The following is a 17,858-nucleotide window of genomic DNA, read 5'->3' as shown; positions in this document are numbered from 1 at the left end:
TATAACTGACTCCTCTGGTTTATACAGAAAGCTGATATTGGATATGATCTCCACCGAGTTAGGTAAATTTGCTTTTAGTTTTTTTGCGCCTCATGTGGAATGATCTCCAAAAGTGCCTAAAGTTGGTGCCTCTTTGGGCAATTTAGGTAAATGTTAGAGGGCCTTTTTACTGAAGAATGTGTTTGTTTCATATGTTTGTGTTTTGCTTTTCGTGTTTTGTGTAATGGATGTGTATTGAGAAATGTTATCCAGCAAATAATTTATGTAAAGATACACTGAGATAAATTACTGAGTAACGGTGTGAGTTGGAGGAAACTGTAAAGATTAGTTACTCTTTCGTTGGAAACAAAAACAACAGAAAGAGAGAGAGAGATGGCTAACCCACCACAGACTGTAGAACATTCCATTAGACTGTAGAACAGTGGTTCCCAACCTTTTTCTAACCGTGGCACACCTTGATGGGATATAAAATTAACGTCAGACCTCAAATTGACCTATTCATTTATTTAGTGGTAATGACCTCCATCTCATCTGATCCATACTGCAAACCATTTATTTACTGTGAAAACCTTTTTTTATAGATTAGATAGGGTTTATTTGAAACATTTTCATCGTTTTGATAGTTCCTTACTCGTGATGGTTAATTTTTGTGTGCACCCGCTTAAGAGCGTCTCGCAACCTGCGCCAGAAAGAAGAAACTGTAGCTCAGGTAAAATAGGTTTGAATGGTTTTGGCTACAGATGAGCAGTTTTCTGCATTGTAAAAGGTGGAACCACAGACACAAAGCCATGCTCCATATGGTTCTATGGCAAAGGCTGTGGTATAGCTAAGTCCAGAGCCATATATTAAGAAAGAAATGACTGACTAAGCCTAATAAAACTTGCCTGTGCTAATGGTTTTCACAGACGAAGTAAAATGATACAAATGACTTTGCTTGTGATTGCACGCCCCTCAAATAATACAAATGTAACAGCCTGAGCACACTGGACTGATGTAACCATGTGCCGTTTAGTGTATTATCTGACCGGCACTAGTGCTCCCATGTGCATTCCACTGGTCACTTTTAACTAAGTGTTCAATAAAGAAATAAATCAAGATTAGGAAAAGTTTTGTGGCACACCTGAGAGTTCCTCAAGGAACACCAGGTTGGGAACCACTACTTTTAGAGAGTGTGGGGATGGAATCTGTGTCACTGTGGGTAACCTGGCAACGATTGATGTCATATTGGGAAAAATAGCCAGCGTGAAATCCTCTGTTAGTACTTCACAATAAAATACATGTTTTGAAGAGAGCTGACTTGTTTGAGTGTCTAGCTGTCCAGTAGATGTGGTGAACTGAATGACTGTAGCCTACCACACACTTACACACAGACACACACTAGCACCCTTTTCCCACTGTCTCGAACCCAAACCGTACTGTGCTGGATTTGATATTTTCTTTTCAGATTGTCTTTCCCAACACAGTTGCAGCATTGTAACCAGGCCAGCACGGTTCAGTAGTGTGAAAAGTGCACAAATGGGACCTCTGTAGAATTCTAGCACTGCAATGTCACATTCCAACAAGTTCAAGTTGGAAATACTACTAAGCTGCACGAGACCTTCAAGTTCAAACAAGGCTTAAACTTCATACCACACAGACACACACACACATAACCTAGCCTACATGTCAGACCTTCATTTTATATTGTAATGTTATAAACATAGAAAACAACACCTGTTCCTCATTTTATGATTGGATCCACCAGCCGCCGAAAACTATTTTGGTTGCGCCCGGTCCCCAGAGGCAGCAGCCCTGCATTAACAGTTCAGCAGCGTGCACTTCCTCCCTCTCTTTGCTGTTCACTGAGGAGACGTAGCTACAGGGCTCGAAATTAAGGGTGTCCCGTCGTCCCAGGACGATACAAATATATGTCTGTGACGGTTCAAAACAGACTCTGGGACAGTTCTGGGACGACAGATCCAAAATTCATACAACCACTGTACATTGTAAGTGCAGCATTGTGCACACGGCAGTAGGCTCTGCACGAATGTTCCAGAATGCAAGTAGCGGTAACACACTAAAAAAGCACACCACACATTTAGAAAGAGGGGAGATCTAAAGATGCAACAACTAGCATGGGTTGCTAATATGACTAGGATTGCTGGACAATGAAAGAAAGCTGCTTTCAATGGGATAAGGAAGTATTTATCAAATAATTCCCTCCATTTCTATGGTCTGATTTTGGCTAGGCTACTTTGAAACAAGGTAAGACATGCCTCATAAAATGGCATAAAACCTCCAGGGTTTAAATAATTAAGTTTATAGTTAAATAGTTTCAAAATGCTGACTGCCTCCACTCAGAGGTGCAAGGTGGGTGATACCATTTGCGCTACAGGCACTGGCCTTTCTCTCCACTCTTGTGCTTGATCTGAATGAACCGTGCCTTCAGTAGGCTTTGGTTTCCGCTCTGCTAGCTTTGGTTAATAATGCTATGGGTGGGATGGGAGACATGGAGCGAAAGAGGAATGAATAGAGAGAGAAACAGGGATGATTAAAGAGAGAGGGATTTAGATGTTAATGTTAATGATCCTACATTATATTTGTCAAACATGACTGGAGTTTGTCCTATATTTATGTAATTAAACGTCTAATTAAAGTTTGGCAACATTTTCTGATGCCTCCCTCATGTCAACATCGGTGTGGACATATCACCTAAGCTACACTTTGAGATGTAGGCTAATTATTTATGTACAGGTAACTGCCAAAATAAAGGAAACATCAACATAAAGCGTCTTAATAGGCCATTGGGCCACCACGAGCCGCCAGGACAGCTTCAATGCGCCTTGGCATAGATCCTACAAGTGTCTGGAACTCTATGGAGGCATGCGACATCATTCTTCCACGAGAAATGTGTTGATGGTGGTGGAAAACGCCGTCTCCGGTGCCGCTCCAGAACCTCCCAGAATAGTTCAATTGGGTGACAGAGACACACACCCTTTAAACCCTCTTTCAAAGTCACAGATCTCTTCTTCTAGCCATGGTAGCAACAATAATGCAGGGAGAGGACGAACAGGTCATCAGGTGAGAATTTGAGTAATAAGGCACTATCAGTTCAACTCCTCATCTTTGCTGACTATAGCCCAAGTGCTATAACAAAACAACTGCTCCCTGCATTCTGATTTCATTTGGTTGTCATGGCAGGTGTCAGAGACAGTCAGTAGAGAGAGGGAGAGCACCACCCATGTTGAGGCACAGGGTGAGGACGAACAGGTCATCAGGTAAACATTTTGAATTTGAGTTATAAGGCAGTCTGGTAAAACACATTGCACAGCTATTTACATCGCACACAGATTGGAACTATCGGTTCAACTCATCTTTGCTGACTGTAGCCCAAGTGCTATAACACATTTTGTTGCTGGCATTCTGATTTCATTTGGTTGTCATGGAGGTTGAAGACGTGGCTGTGCTCAACAATGACACAAAGCAGATTGAACCATGTTGCCGTCTGTCATATCCACCATTAGAAGCTGGATACCATAGCTAGGAAAACAATATACCCACATTTTATTTCTGGCAGTGACTGGCATGAACAGGTAGTTGGTGCATTTAAGGTAATTGAGACTGAAGATCTGACCCTCTCTGTACCACTATATGCCCACCTTTGTATAGAAGGTTGCAACTGGTTATTCAATGAGTATGTTTTTTACTTGACGGTGAACGACAATGTTATGTATTTATGAAGTATATTGCTTGAGATTAACGCCATACTGATTGGTTTACTTTGAAGTCTATTGCTTTATCCATATTGAAGATTTATATTTCGAACTGACACTGAATTATTTTATGAATTAATACTGAAATTAAATTGTGTAAGAAGTTTCTGGACTCAGATTGCCTCGACTCCTTTTAAGTGAATTGGGTATAAGAAATTAGTTATTCAAGATCATGTACTAGCCAAGTGTGGTGAAGGGTACACAAATAGAATAATGGGTTTTGACATTTAAATGTAGTTAAAGAATGGGTGTGGTGGTGGCATTCTGAACTGTTAAGAGTAGGAACACAGTTTAAAGTAATATAGAAAAATATTGTTTTTTCAGTTGTTATTGGGGTATATTGACCACATTATCAGGACATTTTTAGATGCATTTTCCCTTAGAAATTCACCAGAAATAACAATTTCACAGCAATAAAAATATATCCCGGGGGGCCAAGCCCCCGGTAGAGGGGTGTTGACACCGGAACCCATTGACCCTGACCCCTTCAATATCCAACACAAAGTTACGCCCTTGGCTGGCTGACTGCCTGATGACTGACTGACTCACTGTTGGAGGTTAACCTAGTTGTTGGGCTACACCCTGGCCGAACACCAAATCTTACTTACTACAGTAGTGGTTAAGTTTCACCTTCTGGCCTTTACTGACACACTCACTGTAATTACAGGGTACTAACCCCACCATGCAGGTAATAAACACTCAAGGATGGAGGGAGGGAGGGAGATACATGTGAAACACACAGACAGACACACACACATACACGCACACAGTACATACCTGTGGGGGTCTTTCGACACTGGAAGAATGTGGACACATTCCCTCTTGGTGAAAGTGCTTTCTATCCAGGATTTCTGGGACTGTGGAGAGAGAAGGAGACAGAAATATAATGAATCAGAACGTTACACATCGGATCCCTGTATCTGAGATCGCTATAGTAGGGAACCCATTGGCCAATGTACAGTTCAAACGGGCCTGTAGTTGGACTACTTGATTGCTTAATTGACTTACCCTGAACATTCAACAAACATATTTACAATTTGAACTCAAGTCAACACAGAAGTATACAAGATAATATTTTCACAGTTAAAGGCAGTCCAATCAATGTTTGCTGTGGTAACTAACCAGTAACCACAGAGCCTAGCTCCCCCCAAACTACAATGGCCAGCCAGGAGCTCCTAGCGACCCCATAATCCAGGAGGCTCAGTGTTCTGATTGATAAACTAATAAATGTAATCAGACTAAATCCTGCTGTGTTTTAAACCAGAGCTGCTAGTGCTGCCAAGGGGACAGCAGTGTGTGTGTGAACAGCAGCGGTCTGTTCACAACCACAAACTCTCTCCCTCCTGAGACAGGCGTCCGAGCGTCCAGCGAGGGCTTTATGTCAGAAGAATTTTCAATTAATTTCCAGGGTTCCGTCGTTCCGATACCTTTTTGTTCCTGGTTCTAAACCTCGCAGGGCCTCACAGACGATTACCACCAATAATCCTTCCCTTCACAAAGAAACAGCCTGAAATTCTTCACCTCCTCCTAACTCAGAGAGGTACTGGGTACAGTGGTTTACTGGCAAAGAGCTGAGATTACGCAACACTGGAAAGGACAAGGTTTGAAGTGGCCTAGTAGTCCTGTTGTTGTCCCACAGTGAAAGAACATACCAGCTAGAAACAGTGTTCGGACAACAGATGTTTTAGAAACAGAGGTAGAAGAACTGAAGTTCTAGAACAGCAGCAAAACTGCTCGAACAGAACTTCTAGAACAACAGAAGTTATAAAACAATGATAAAAACAGGTTGTCTACCTGGAAGTCTTCTTCATCTTCATCGCGGTAGTGTTTAAGGGCCGAGTACAGGAACATACCAAAGAAACTTCACGCATCTCCTGACCAAACAACTACACCAGACCACACCAGCACCGCAGACCAGCACCGCAGCCTCAACAGATCTCCACAGATACCATCTCTAACTCTAGATCTTCCTCTCTCTATATATCCCTCACCACATAATAGCTCAGGTCTCAAAGTCTAAAAGGTGATGGCATATTGTGAATCCGTGTCTGTTAAAAGCTGAGCGATCAGTGAGCAGCAGAGAGAAACCTCCTGTGTTACTCTAACTGTGAATAGGAGTTAATCTGTAAGACAGAGACACTCAGAGGGCTGATGAATGTGTCTGAGACACACTGCTTATTACAAGAGAGAGAGAGAAGAGGGGCAGGATGGTAGAGGCCTCAGTAATTTATATCTTCTTCAGACCACCTGCTGAGACGCACAGCCTCACTCGTCACGTGAGAATAGTTCACTCAACCAACCACCTCCGCTATATACACAGGGACCACAGGTTAGGTACCTTCAGGACGACTTGGTAAGACCATCTATAATGGCAGGCTTACCACCAGACAACTAATAGTCACTGGGAGCGACTCACTTCCCACTGAAACTAGGCCCAACACTCTGCTCATTGGCATTACTGCTATTCAAATCTGTTCTAGCCTGGTCAAGCAGACTGTCCGCTACGTTCACGTTTCGACGTGAAGTGAAACAGAATGTGAGCTATCGCGAGATCAGGCTGGTTTCACAAGGCTATCTCTGTTCATTATTAGTGATGGGGGAAAAAAATCAATACAGTTACATGTCACAATATTATATAGATATTTGACTCCAAGTAATGGTGTAAAAAAAAAAAAAAAAATATATATATATATATATATATATATATATATATATACACACACACACACACACAGTGGGGGAAAAAAGTATTTAGTCTTAAATAAATAAATATAAATATAAATAAATAGTCTTAAATACTTATTTTCCACCATAATTTGCAAATAAATTCATAAAAAATCCTACAATGTAATTTTCGGGATTTTTTATTTTATTTTGTCTGTCATAGTTGACGTGTACCTATGATGAAAATTACAGGCCTCTCTCATCTTTTTAAGTGGGAGAACTTGCACAATTGGTGGCTGACTAAATACTTTTTTTCCCCCACTCTGCAGCAGAGGTAACTCTGGGTCTTCCATTCCTGTGGCGGTCCTCATGAGAGCCAGTTTCATCATAGCGCTTGATGGTTGTTGCAATTGCACTTGAAGAAACTTTCAAAGTTCTTGAAATGTTCCGTATTGACTGACCTTCATGTCTTAAAGTAATGATGGACTGTCGTTTCTCTTAGCTTATTTGAGCTGTTCTTGCCATAATATGGCCTTGGTCTTTTACCAAATAGGGCTATCTTCTGTATACCCCCACTACCTTGTCACAACACAACTGATTGGCTAAAAAGCATTAAGAAGGAAAGAAATTCCACAAATTAACTTGTAAGAAGGCACACCTGTTAATTGAAATGCATTCCAGGTGACTACCTCATGAAGCTGGTTGAGAGAATGCCAAGCGTGTGCAAAGCTGTCATCAAGGCAAAAGGTGGCTACTTTGAAGAATCTCAAATATAAAATATATTTTGATTTATTTAACACTTTTTAAGTTACTACATGATTCCATATGTGTTATATATATACACACACACACACACACACACACACATATATATATATATATATATATATATATATATATATACACACACAGAGAATCGTGACAATCGCAATTCATATCGTATTGGCACCTAAGTATCGTGATAATATTATATTGTGAGTCCCTGGCAATTCCCAGTCCTATTCATTATGGTAAAACTATCTTCAATAGGACGGTGATATTATGGTAACAACAGGAGGAGATTTGAATGCTTCAGATAATGAACACAGGACATCTCATTCAGGTGGTCTGATAGTTAGTGTTAACAGAGGGTTGTTAGAGAGGCTTTGGTCCCCGCTGACCTGTAACCATGGCACCTGAGAATGTCAGGCAACAAAAGACTCACTTAAGATGCACTTTAAAGCCCCAGCCAGGAACACAGACACATCTCTCTCTCTCACTTTCCCTCTCTTTCATTCTCTACCAACTATACTAGCAGGTCTCTACATTTCCCTCTCCACCTTTCATTCTCTGCCAATTACACAGGCAGGTCTCTCTCTCAATTTCAATTTAAGGGGCTTTATTGGCATGGGAAACATGTTTACATTGCCAAAGCAGGTGAAATAGATAATTGTTTGTTTATTTCACTTTTGTTTATTAACAGTAAACATTACACATTACACACAAAAGTTCCAAAAGAATAAAGACATTGCAAGTGTCATATTATGTCTATATACAGTGTTGTAATAATGTGCAAATAGTTACAGTACGAAAGGGAAAATAAATAAATATATTTACAATGGTGTTTGTTCTTCACTGGTTGCCCTTTTCTTGTGGCAACAGGTCACAAATATTGCTGCTGGGATTGCACACTGTGGCATTTCAACCAATAGATATGGGAGTTTATCAAAATTGAATTTGTTTTCTAATTCTTTATGGGTCTGTGTAATCTGAGGGAAATATGTGTCTCTAATATGGTCATACATTTGGCAGGAAGTTAGGAAGTGCAGCTCAGTTTCCACCTCATTTTGTGGGCAATGTGCACATAGCCTGTCTTCTCTTGAGAGCTAGGTCTGCCTTCGGCGGCCTTTCTCAATAGCATGGCTATGCTCACTGAGTCTATACATAGTCAAAGATTTCATTACATTTGGGGTCAGTCACAGTGGTCAGGTATTCTGCCACTGTGTACTCTCTGTTTAGGGCCAAATAGCATTCTAGTTTGCTCTTTTTTTTTTTGTAAATTCTTTCCAATGTGTCAAGTAATTATCTTTTTCTTTTCTCATGATTTGGTTGGGTCTAATTGTGTTGCTGTCCTGGGGCTCTGTGGGGTCTGTTTGTGTTTGTGAACAGAGCCCCAGGACCAGCTTGCTTAGGGGGCTCTTCTCCAGGTTCATTTCTCTGTAAGTGATGGCTTTGTTATGGAAGGTTTGGGAATCGCTTCCTTTTAGGTGGTTGTAGAATTTAATGGCTCTTTTCTGGATTTTGATAATTAGCGGATATCGGCATAATTCTGCTCTGCATGCATTATTTGGTGTTTTTCGTTGTACACTGAGGATATATTCTGCATGCAGTCTCAATTTGGTGTTTGTCCCATTTTGTGAATTCTTGGTTGGTGAAAGGGCAATGGGTTCTATAACTGATTCAAGTATTTTTAGCCAGATCCTAATTGGGTTGTCGAGTTTTATGTTCCTTTTGATGGCATAGAAGGCCCTTCTTGCCTTGTCTCTCAGATTGTTCACAGCTTTGTGGAAGTTACCTGTGGCGCTGATGTTTAGGCCGAGGTATGTATAGTTTTTTGTGTGCTCTAGGGCAACGGTGTCTAGATGGAATTTGTATTTGTGGTCCTGGCAACTGGACCTTTTTTGGAACACCATTATTTTTGTCTTTCTGAGATTTACTTCCCTCTCTCTCTGCCAAACAGAGGAAGGGCTCTTTTTGGCCACTTAGTCTTCCTGTAGGAAATTAATCAGCCCACATTTCCATCATAAAACGCACACACACACACACATACATACACACCTCTGTTGACCCTTTACCTTCTGACAACATGAGTCAGTTTCATCAAGCACCCCCCCACCCCCCAAATTCCTACCCTCTCTCCAACCCGTTTCTCAGGTAGGCGGGCTAAGGCAGTGACAGAGAAAGGTGGCTAAATGCACACCACAGACCTGGCCTGCAGCCCTAGTTAACCTCTCCTCTCTCACTCCTCTGGCCCGACATGCCTGACTGACTCACATAATTCCTGATAACACCTGGCCAGCCAGCCTGTTCTCACACTCATAATGAGTCTATACACTGGGGGAGAGAGAGAGGACATTAGCATGAAGTAGTGGTGCTGGGGTGTTAATAACAAGAGAAAGTCTATACTGTTGTCACCTGCCAGGCTAGCGGTCCAGGCAAGGTGTATGACAAGCTGAGAAGCTCAGGGTCAAGCAGGATAAGGTGTAAAAGGCATGTAGCCTAGCGGTTAAGAGCGTTGGGCCAGTAACCGAAAGGTCGCTGATTAAAATTCCAGAGCAGACAATGTGAAAGATCTGTCGATGTGCCCTTGAGCAAGGTACTTAACCCTAATTACTCCTGTAAGTCGCTCTGGATAACAGCATCTGCTATATGACAACAAAAATTAAGTGTAAAAGAGGTGTTGTTGAGTCATCCTCAGAAGGCCAGTGTTGATTGAAAAATGCTCTGTGTTTTTTTAACAATAAAGAAAATTGAAAATACTTCAATCAACTTCCTTTGTCCTCTAAGAGGTGAATAGGCCTACCTCTCACAAAGTGTTTTGTGTGCTGGCCTTTCCTCTGTAGCAGACACAGACAGACCGCTCTCTTTCTCACCTCTAAGTAGGCATTATTAAGAAGACTACTACTAAACACAAAGACAGAAGGATTAGGTGGACACACCATAAGGGAGAGATAAGGAGATAACAGAGAGGAGAGGAAGACAAATAAACTAAACGGAACACAAATATAAACACAAGATGTAAAGTGTTGGTCCCATGTTTCATGAGCTGAAATAAAAGATCCCAGACATTTTTCATACGCACAAAAAGCTTATTTCTCTCTAATTTTGTGCACACATATCAAGAAGCTGATTAAACAGCATGATCATTACACAGGTGCACCTTGTGCTGGGGGCAATAAAAGGCCACTCTAAAATGTGCAGTTTTGACACACAACACAATGCCACAGATGTCTAAAGTTTTGAGGAAGCGTGCAATTGGCATGCTGACTGCAGTAATGTCCCCCAGAGCTGTTGCCAGAGAATTTAATGTTAATTTCTCTACCATAAACCGCCTCCAACAACGTTTTAGAGAATTTGGCAGTACGACCAACCGGCCTCACAACTACAGACCATGTGTAACCACGTCAGCCCAGGACCTCCACATCAGGCTTCTTCACCTGCGGGATCGTCTGAGACCAGCCACCCGGACAGCTGATGAAACTGAGGAGTATTTCTGTCTGTAATAAAGCCCTTTTGTGGGGAAAAACTCATTCTGATTGGCTGGGCCTGGCTCCCCAGTGGGTGGGCCAATGCCCTTCCAGGCCCACCCATGGCTGCGCCCCTGCCCAGTCATGTGAAATCCATAGATTAGGAACTAATGAATTTATTTCAATTGACTGAATTCCTTATATGAACTGTAACTCAGTAAAATCGTTGAAATTGTTGCATGTTGCGTTTATATTTTTGTTCAGTATAGTTGTCCTGATCCCAGCATCAGTCAGACATCCCCAGTAGATAAGCCCTATAAGAACCAGACAGTTGTGAACTTTGTGCCTGACAACTCTAGATACTAATAATCAACAAATCTGCCTCAGAGCTCTGAGTCAGAGCAGCACCAAGTCTCCCACAAGGCAGTTAGAATGCTGTAGATAGAATACCTCATCTTGGAATCACAGGAGGTTGGTGGCACCTTAATTGGGGAGGATGGGCTCGTAGTAATGGCTGGAGCAGATAAAGTGGAATGGTATCAAATACATCGAACACATGGTTTGCATGTTTGATGCCATTTGCTCCATTCCAGCCAATATTATGAGCCGTCCTCCCCTCAGCAGACTCCTGTGCTTGGAACCCAGAACTGAATCTCACATGCACTAGTGGCCAGCTACTCGATTTGAAACATGTTAACATGTAGGCCTATGTAACTAGCATGTCACAAGAGACAATAGGATACCTAGAGAGTAGGTACACGCTGGGGTGAAGTTTCCCCTCAGTGAAGATCTAGGATCAGCTTACCCTCCCACAATCAAATCTAAATCAAATGTTACTTGTCAAATGCTTTGTACACAACAGGTGTAGACTAACTAATGCTTACTTACAGGACCTTCCCAACAATGCAATCCCAACCTTAACCATTAGTGGGGGAAAGAAAATGTAAAAAACTGACCCCAGACTAGCGTCTAGGGGTAACTTCACCATACACCAGTATTTGTATTTATTAAGGATCCCCATTAGCTGCTGCCAAGTCAGCAGCTACCCTTCCTGGGGTCTAGCTAAATGAAGGCAGTAATATACATTATAATACAATTTTTAAACATTAAAATACATTTCACAACACATTAAGTGTGTGCCCTCAGGCCACTACTCCACAATACAAGATCCATGTTATCGTGTGTGTGTGTGTGTGTGTGTGTGTGTGTGTGTGTGTATGCGTGTGTCTGTGCCGGTGTGTGTCTCTTTACAGTCCCCGCTGTTCCATAAGGTGTATTTTTATTGTTTTTTAAAATCTGATTTTACTGCTTGCCTGAGTTACTTGATGTGGAATAGTTCCATGTAGTCATGGCTCTATGTAGTACTGTGCGCCTCCCATAGTCTGTTCTGGACTTGGGGACTGTGAAGAGACCTCTGGTGGCATGTCTTGTGTGGTATGCATGGGTGTCTGAGCTGTGTACTAGTAGTTTAAACAGACAGCTCTGTGCATTCAACATGTCAATACTTCTCACAAATAAAAGTAGTGAGGTAGGGCCTGTAGGACCTACCTTGTTGACAGCGTTGTTAAGAAGGCAGAGCAGCACTTTATTATGGACAGACCTCTCCCCATCTTAGCTACTGTTGCATTAATATGTTTTGACCATGACAGTTTACAATCTGGTACAGTGGTACAGTCCTACTTCACCCTACACCAGTAGGTAGTGGTACAGTCCAAGTTCCCCTTACACCAGTAGGTATTGTCACAGTCCAACTTCACCCTACACCAGTAGGTATTGTCACAGTCCAACTTCACCCTACACCAGTAGGTATTGTCACAGTCCAACTTCACCCTACACCAGTAGGTATTGTCACAGTCCAACTTCACCCTACACCAGTAGGTATTGTCACAGTCCAACTTCACCCTACACCAGTAGGTATTGTCACAGTCCAACTTCACCCTACACCAGTAGGTATTGACACAGTCTGTAACAGTTGCACAGTGGAGCCTACTGTAAGGGAAGTATCACTCTCCTGCGTTCATAATAAATCAACATTTACTGTAGGCACCACCATAAACATGTCCATAAATGTCTGCACTGCTCTTCGTAAAACAATATAAACTGCTGCCCTCAATGACCCAGAGTTGTAATACAACTCCAATCGTCTTATTTGACATTGCTTGGCATTTGGCAGCAGAAATGAAGGTCAATAAACATTGACATTGGCAAAGTAAGATGAGATTCAGGCTGTCACTATGACTGATCTCATAACTAAAGCAAAAAGTACCAAATCAAATCATATCAAAATCTAATTTTATTTGTCACAAACACGTGTTTAGCAGATGTTATTGCGGGTGTAGCGAAATGCTTGTGCTTCTAGCTCCGACAGTGCAGTAATATCTAACAAGTAATATCTAACAATTTCACAACATATACCCAATACACACAAATCTAAGTAAGGAATGGAATTAAGAATATATACATATATGGACGAGCAATGACAGAGCGGCATGGACCACCAACCTGGCATAATAATGTTGTTATAAGTCCTACTACTACACACATGATAATGTTCTTTATATTAACTGTAGCTACAACATGATATGATGTTGTAAAAGTATCTATAGCTGGCTGTGGGTAGCTGCCTCAAGTAGATTAAACTCCCTCAACGTCAGCAAGACCAAGGAGCTGATGGTGGACTACAGGAAACAGGGGCGGGTGCCCACCCCTCATCCACATCGACGGGGCCACGGTGGAGAGGGTCACGAGCTTCAAGTTCCTCAGTGTCCACATCACTGAGGACTTAATATGGTCCTCTGACCCCAGCACAGTGGTGAAGGCGGCACGGCAGTGCCTTCTCTCTCTCAGGAGGTTGAAACAAACGTTTACAGCTGCACCATGGAGAGCATCCTGACTGGTTGTATTACCTGCAGACGGAAGGCCCTACAGAGGGTGGTGCAGACAGCCTAGCGCATTACTGGGGGTGAGCTCCCAGCCATCCAGGACGTACATGCCAGGCGGTGTCTGAGAAAGGCCCGAAAAATTGCCAAAGACTCCAGCCACCCGAGACATGGATGGTTCTCCATGCTCCTGTCCGGCAGTACCGGTGCATCAAGGCTCAGACCAACAGACTCCCAAACAGCTTGTAGTCCCTGGCCATAAGACTGTTAAATGGCTAACAACTACTGCTCTCCCTCTCCCACAGACTATGCCCATCCACAGGTCTCTAACCACTCAGACACCCCCCTCACATCTACTCGGCTGCTAAAATTATTATTGATTGGATTTATTAGTACGCTGCTGTTTATTGATTATTGTTTGCTATTACCATTAGTATTTATCCTGCTACTGGTCACTATTACTCCTGTTTACATGTATATTCGCCTATCACACATACACTGACACTCTAGCACCCACCACTTATCCTGCTGCCATACGCCACCACCACCACCACTACTACTACTACTACTACCACCACCACCACCACCACCACCACTACTACCACTACTACCACCACTACCACTACTACTACTACCACTACCACTACCACTACTACCACCACCACTACCACTACCACTACTACCACTACCACTACCACTACTACTACTACTACTACCTTTCTCCTAATCCCTGCCTACATGTACATATCTACCTTAACTACTCCAGTATCCCTGCACATTGTATATTTGGTAATGGCACTGACCCTGTATATAAGCACATTGTATATTTGGTACTGGCACTGACCCTGTATATAAGCACATTGTATATTTGGTACTGGCACTGACCCTGTATATAAAACGTACATTCTTCTATTTCCCTTATTTCTTATTTCTAGTGTATTTTCTATTAGTTATACTATTTTGACATTGAATAATGCTCTGTTGGGTAGGGCTTGCAAGTTAAGCATTTCACTGTACCTGTGCATGTGACAAATAAAACGTGAACTATAAACTAAGCCAAGTGTGGAGCCATGTGAAAAGTCACGGGACAGCAGTGTGACGAGCCTTCAGTTCCCACTCCCAGGGAGCACCTGTAGGCATTGTAGTGGAATAGAAGAGACTCTTCTCTCACAGTGAATAAGGTAGAACAGGAGGAGAGGGAGCTATTGATGCTACTGCTACTTCACAAGCACACTGCTGCCTTCAATCCTATACTGCATCACTGCTCTCACGCTCTGCATGCACTGGAACAGTGTCTGTGATAAGTCTGTAGCTACTGTATATAGAACAGGCCAGAGTCCTATACAGTAGGAGTCTCCTTTGGTCCATGATCAGCCCTCTAGCAAACTGGCAGTCAGGGGGTGCATTCGAGGGGACTCGCCCTACACAAGTTACTGTGCAGATTCTCTAGTCCAGATCCCATATATTTTAAATGTATTTATTTGGGATGCAAAGTGATTTGTAGATCTCCTAGACATGCTGAGTAGGTGTGACTATCTCTGCAACGCTGGCCTGGCTGCAGCAGGGCTATGGTAAACCACCCTACTGCTAGAACATGCTAAGTGGCTGTAAACTGAGGCATGTGACAAGCTGAAAGGGGACTGGGGGAAACAAGGAGCAGTTTCACAACACCTGCCCTGGCCTGGCCAAAACAGTATGAAAAATGTATGCACTGTAAGTCAATCTGGATAAGAGAGTGTCTGCTAAATGACTTAAAAAATAAAAAAACATCTTGCAGAACCAGGCTCTTCTGGGAAAGTTTGACAGAAAACCCATGGTTGATGTCCACAATCTAGGGCTATGTCCCAATGGCACCCTATTCCCTATATAGTGTACTACTAAGTAGTACACTTTATAGGGAAAATAGTGCCATTTAGTGGCCCCGTGTAGCTCAGTTGGTAGAGCATGACACTTGCAACGCCAGGGTTGTGGGTTCGTTTCCCACAGGGGGCCAGTATGAAAAAATGAATGCACTCACTAACTGTAAGTCGCTCTGGATAAGAGCGTCTGCTAAATGACTAAAATGTAAAAATGTAAATTTAAGAGGCACTTAGAGGTCTTGTAGAAAGTGATCGCAATGCGTGTCAATGCATCATAGGTAATACTAATGAATTATTCATGAACCTTCTGTGACCATTCCACGAACAAGGAGTAGCATTACAACAACCTGCATCTGATGCAGAGGGAGGAAGAACTGAGATAACACAAATGATAACATTCACTCACTCCATCAAGGAAATTACAGGTTTAGACAGGACTGGTTTTCCTACACCCAGTAATCAACCCACAGCCACCATCATCATCAAGTCCTCCTTATTCAAACTATACTGAACAAAAATATAAAATGCAACATTTTCAAAGATTTTACTGAGTTACAGTTCATATATGGAAATCAGTAAATTGAAATAAATTCATTAGGCCCTAATCTATGGATTTCACATGACTGAGAATACAAATATGCATCAGTTGGTCACAGATATCTTTTTTTTTTTTTAAGGTACGGGCGTGGATCAGAAAACCAGTCAGTATCTGGTGTGACCACCATTTGCCTCATGCAGCACGACACATCTCCTTCGCATAGAGTTGATCAGGCTGTTGATTGTGGCCTGTCGAATGTTGTCCCACCCCTCTTCAATGGCTGTGCGAAGTTGCTGGATATTGGCAGGAACTGGAACACGCTGTCGTACACGTCAATCCAGAGCATCCCAAACATGCTCAATGGGTGACATGTCTGGTAAGTATGCAGGCCATGGAAGAACTGGGACATTTTCAACTTCCAAGAATTGTGTACAGATCCTTGCGACATGGGGCTGTGCATTATCATGCTGAAACATGAGGTGATGGCAGCAGAAGAATGGCATGACAATGGGCCTCAGGACTTGTCACAGTATCTGTGCATTCAAATTGCCATCGATTAAATGCAATTGTGTCATTGTCCGTAGCTTATGCCTACCCATAGCATAAACCCAATGCCACCATGGGGCACTCCACTCGCCCACACGACGCCATACACATGGTCTACGGTTGTGAGGCCGGTTGGACATACTGCCAAATTCTCTAAAACAACGTTGGAGGCGGCTTATGGTAGAGAAATGTACATTAAATTCTCTGGCAACAGTTTTGGTGGACATTCCTGCAGTCAGCATGCCAATTGAACGCTCCCTCAAAACTTTAGACATCTGTGGCATTGCGTTGTGTGACTAAACTGCACATTTTAGTGTGGCCTTTTATTGTCCCCAGCACAAGGTGCACCTGTGTAATGATCATGCTGTTTAATCAGTATCTTGATATACCACACATGTCAGATGGATGGATTATCTTGGCAAAGGAGAAATGCTTACTAACAAATTTGTGCACAACATTTTAGAGAAATTAGCTTTTTGTGTGTCTGGAACACTTCTGGGATCTCTTATTTCAGCTCATGAAACATGGGACCAACACTTTACATTTTGCGTTCATATTTTTGGACAGAGCTTTATAAAGGCGTTTGACACTCAAATTATGCATGGTCTAATGATCCCCTGTAGTCTAAAACAGATGCAAGTAGTACTTATGTGGTTCTATTGTTTAATTCAATTATGTTCTGTTTACATTTACATTTTAGTCATTTAGCAGACGCTCTTATCCAGAGCGACTTACAGTTAGTGAGTGCATACATTTTCATACTGGCCCCCGGTGGGAAACGAACCCACAACCCTGGCGTTGCAAGCGCCATGCTCTACCAACTGAGCTACAGTTTCTTTGGTATTCTATTGAATCTGGTGATCATTTGCTGGTGTCCGTTCTATATCCTGTAGCCTGCATGCATTCATCTGGCCTGGTAAACCGCTGGACAGTGAACACATGGGGACTACAACAAAGCATCACACAAAGCAGCATAACAACCATGACCACCGCGCACAATTAGTGACGCCACATGCAGTGCCTGACTGTCTGTGTGGCCAAACTGCGAGTCGGCGGCGACTTGACAGTAGCCTATGTTGCCTGAAACTCTTCAAGATAGATGCCTTTAAAAAATCTGGTGTGTTTTCAACTGACTTATAGGAGGTCTGATGACAAGCTTCTAACGATTTCATATAGCCTAACTATGCTACTCAGTGGTGGTTAGCTAGCTAGATGATGAACAATCCCGAGACCCCCGAAGGGATCATCAAAGACAGAAATTCGTCAGCTAAAGTAGCTGGCTAAGCTATTGTTTAGTGACAGCTTGCCATAACAAAGACAACAATAGTACGAGTTAGTGACACAATCTCTGATAACTTCTGCAAAATGAAAACTAGCAGGCTAATTTGCTAGCT

At 42.5% G+C, this 17,858-nt stretch overlaps 1 protein-coding gene across 1 annotated transcript in view; it reads right to left on the bottom strand.

Annotated features, from left to right (window-relative positions):
* The window catches only part of LOC311120284 (transient receptor potential cation channel subfamily M member 7-like), a 71,657-nt gene that overhangs the window by 53,029 nt on the left and 770 nt on the right, over positions 1 to 17,858 (bottom strand). Inside the window, exon 2 of the mRNA XM_084194913.1 lies at positions 4,530 to 4,609. Within this exon, the coding sequence (XP_084051039.1) occupies positions 4,530 to 4,609 (80 nt within the window). The remainder of the gene's footprint in view (positions 1 to 4,529; positions 4,610 to 17,858) is intronic.

The sequence above is a fragment of the Coregonus lavaretus genome (genome assembly GCF_964263955.1).
Source record: "Coregonus lavaretus genome assembly, contig: HAP1_SCAFFOLD_161, whole genome shotgun sequence".
Lineage (NCBI taxonomy): Eukaryota > Metazoa > Chordata > Actinopteri > Salmoniformes > Salmonidae > Coregonus > Coregonus lavaretus.
This window is presented reverse-complemented; position numbering and strand designations above follow the sequence as displayed.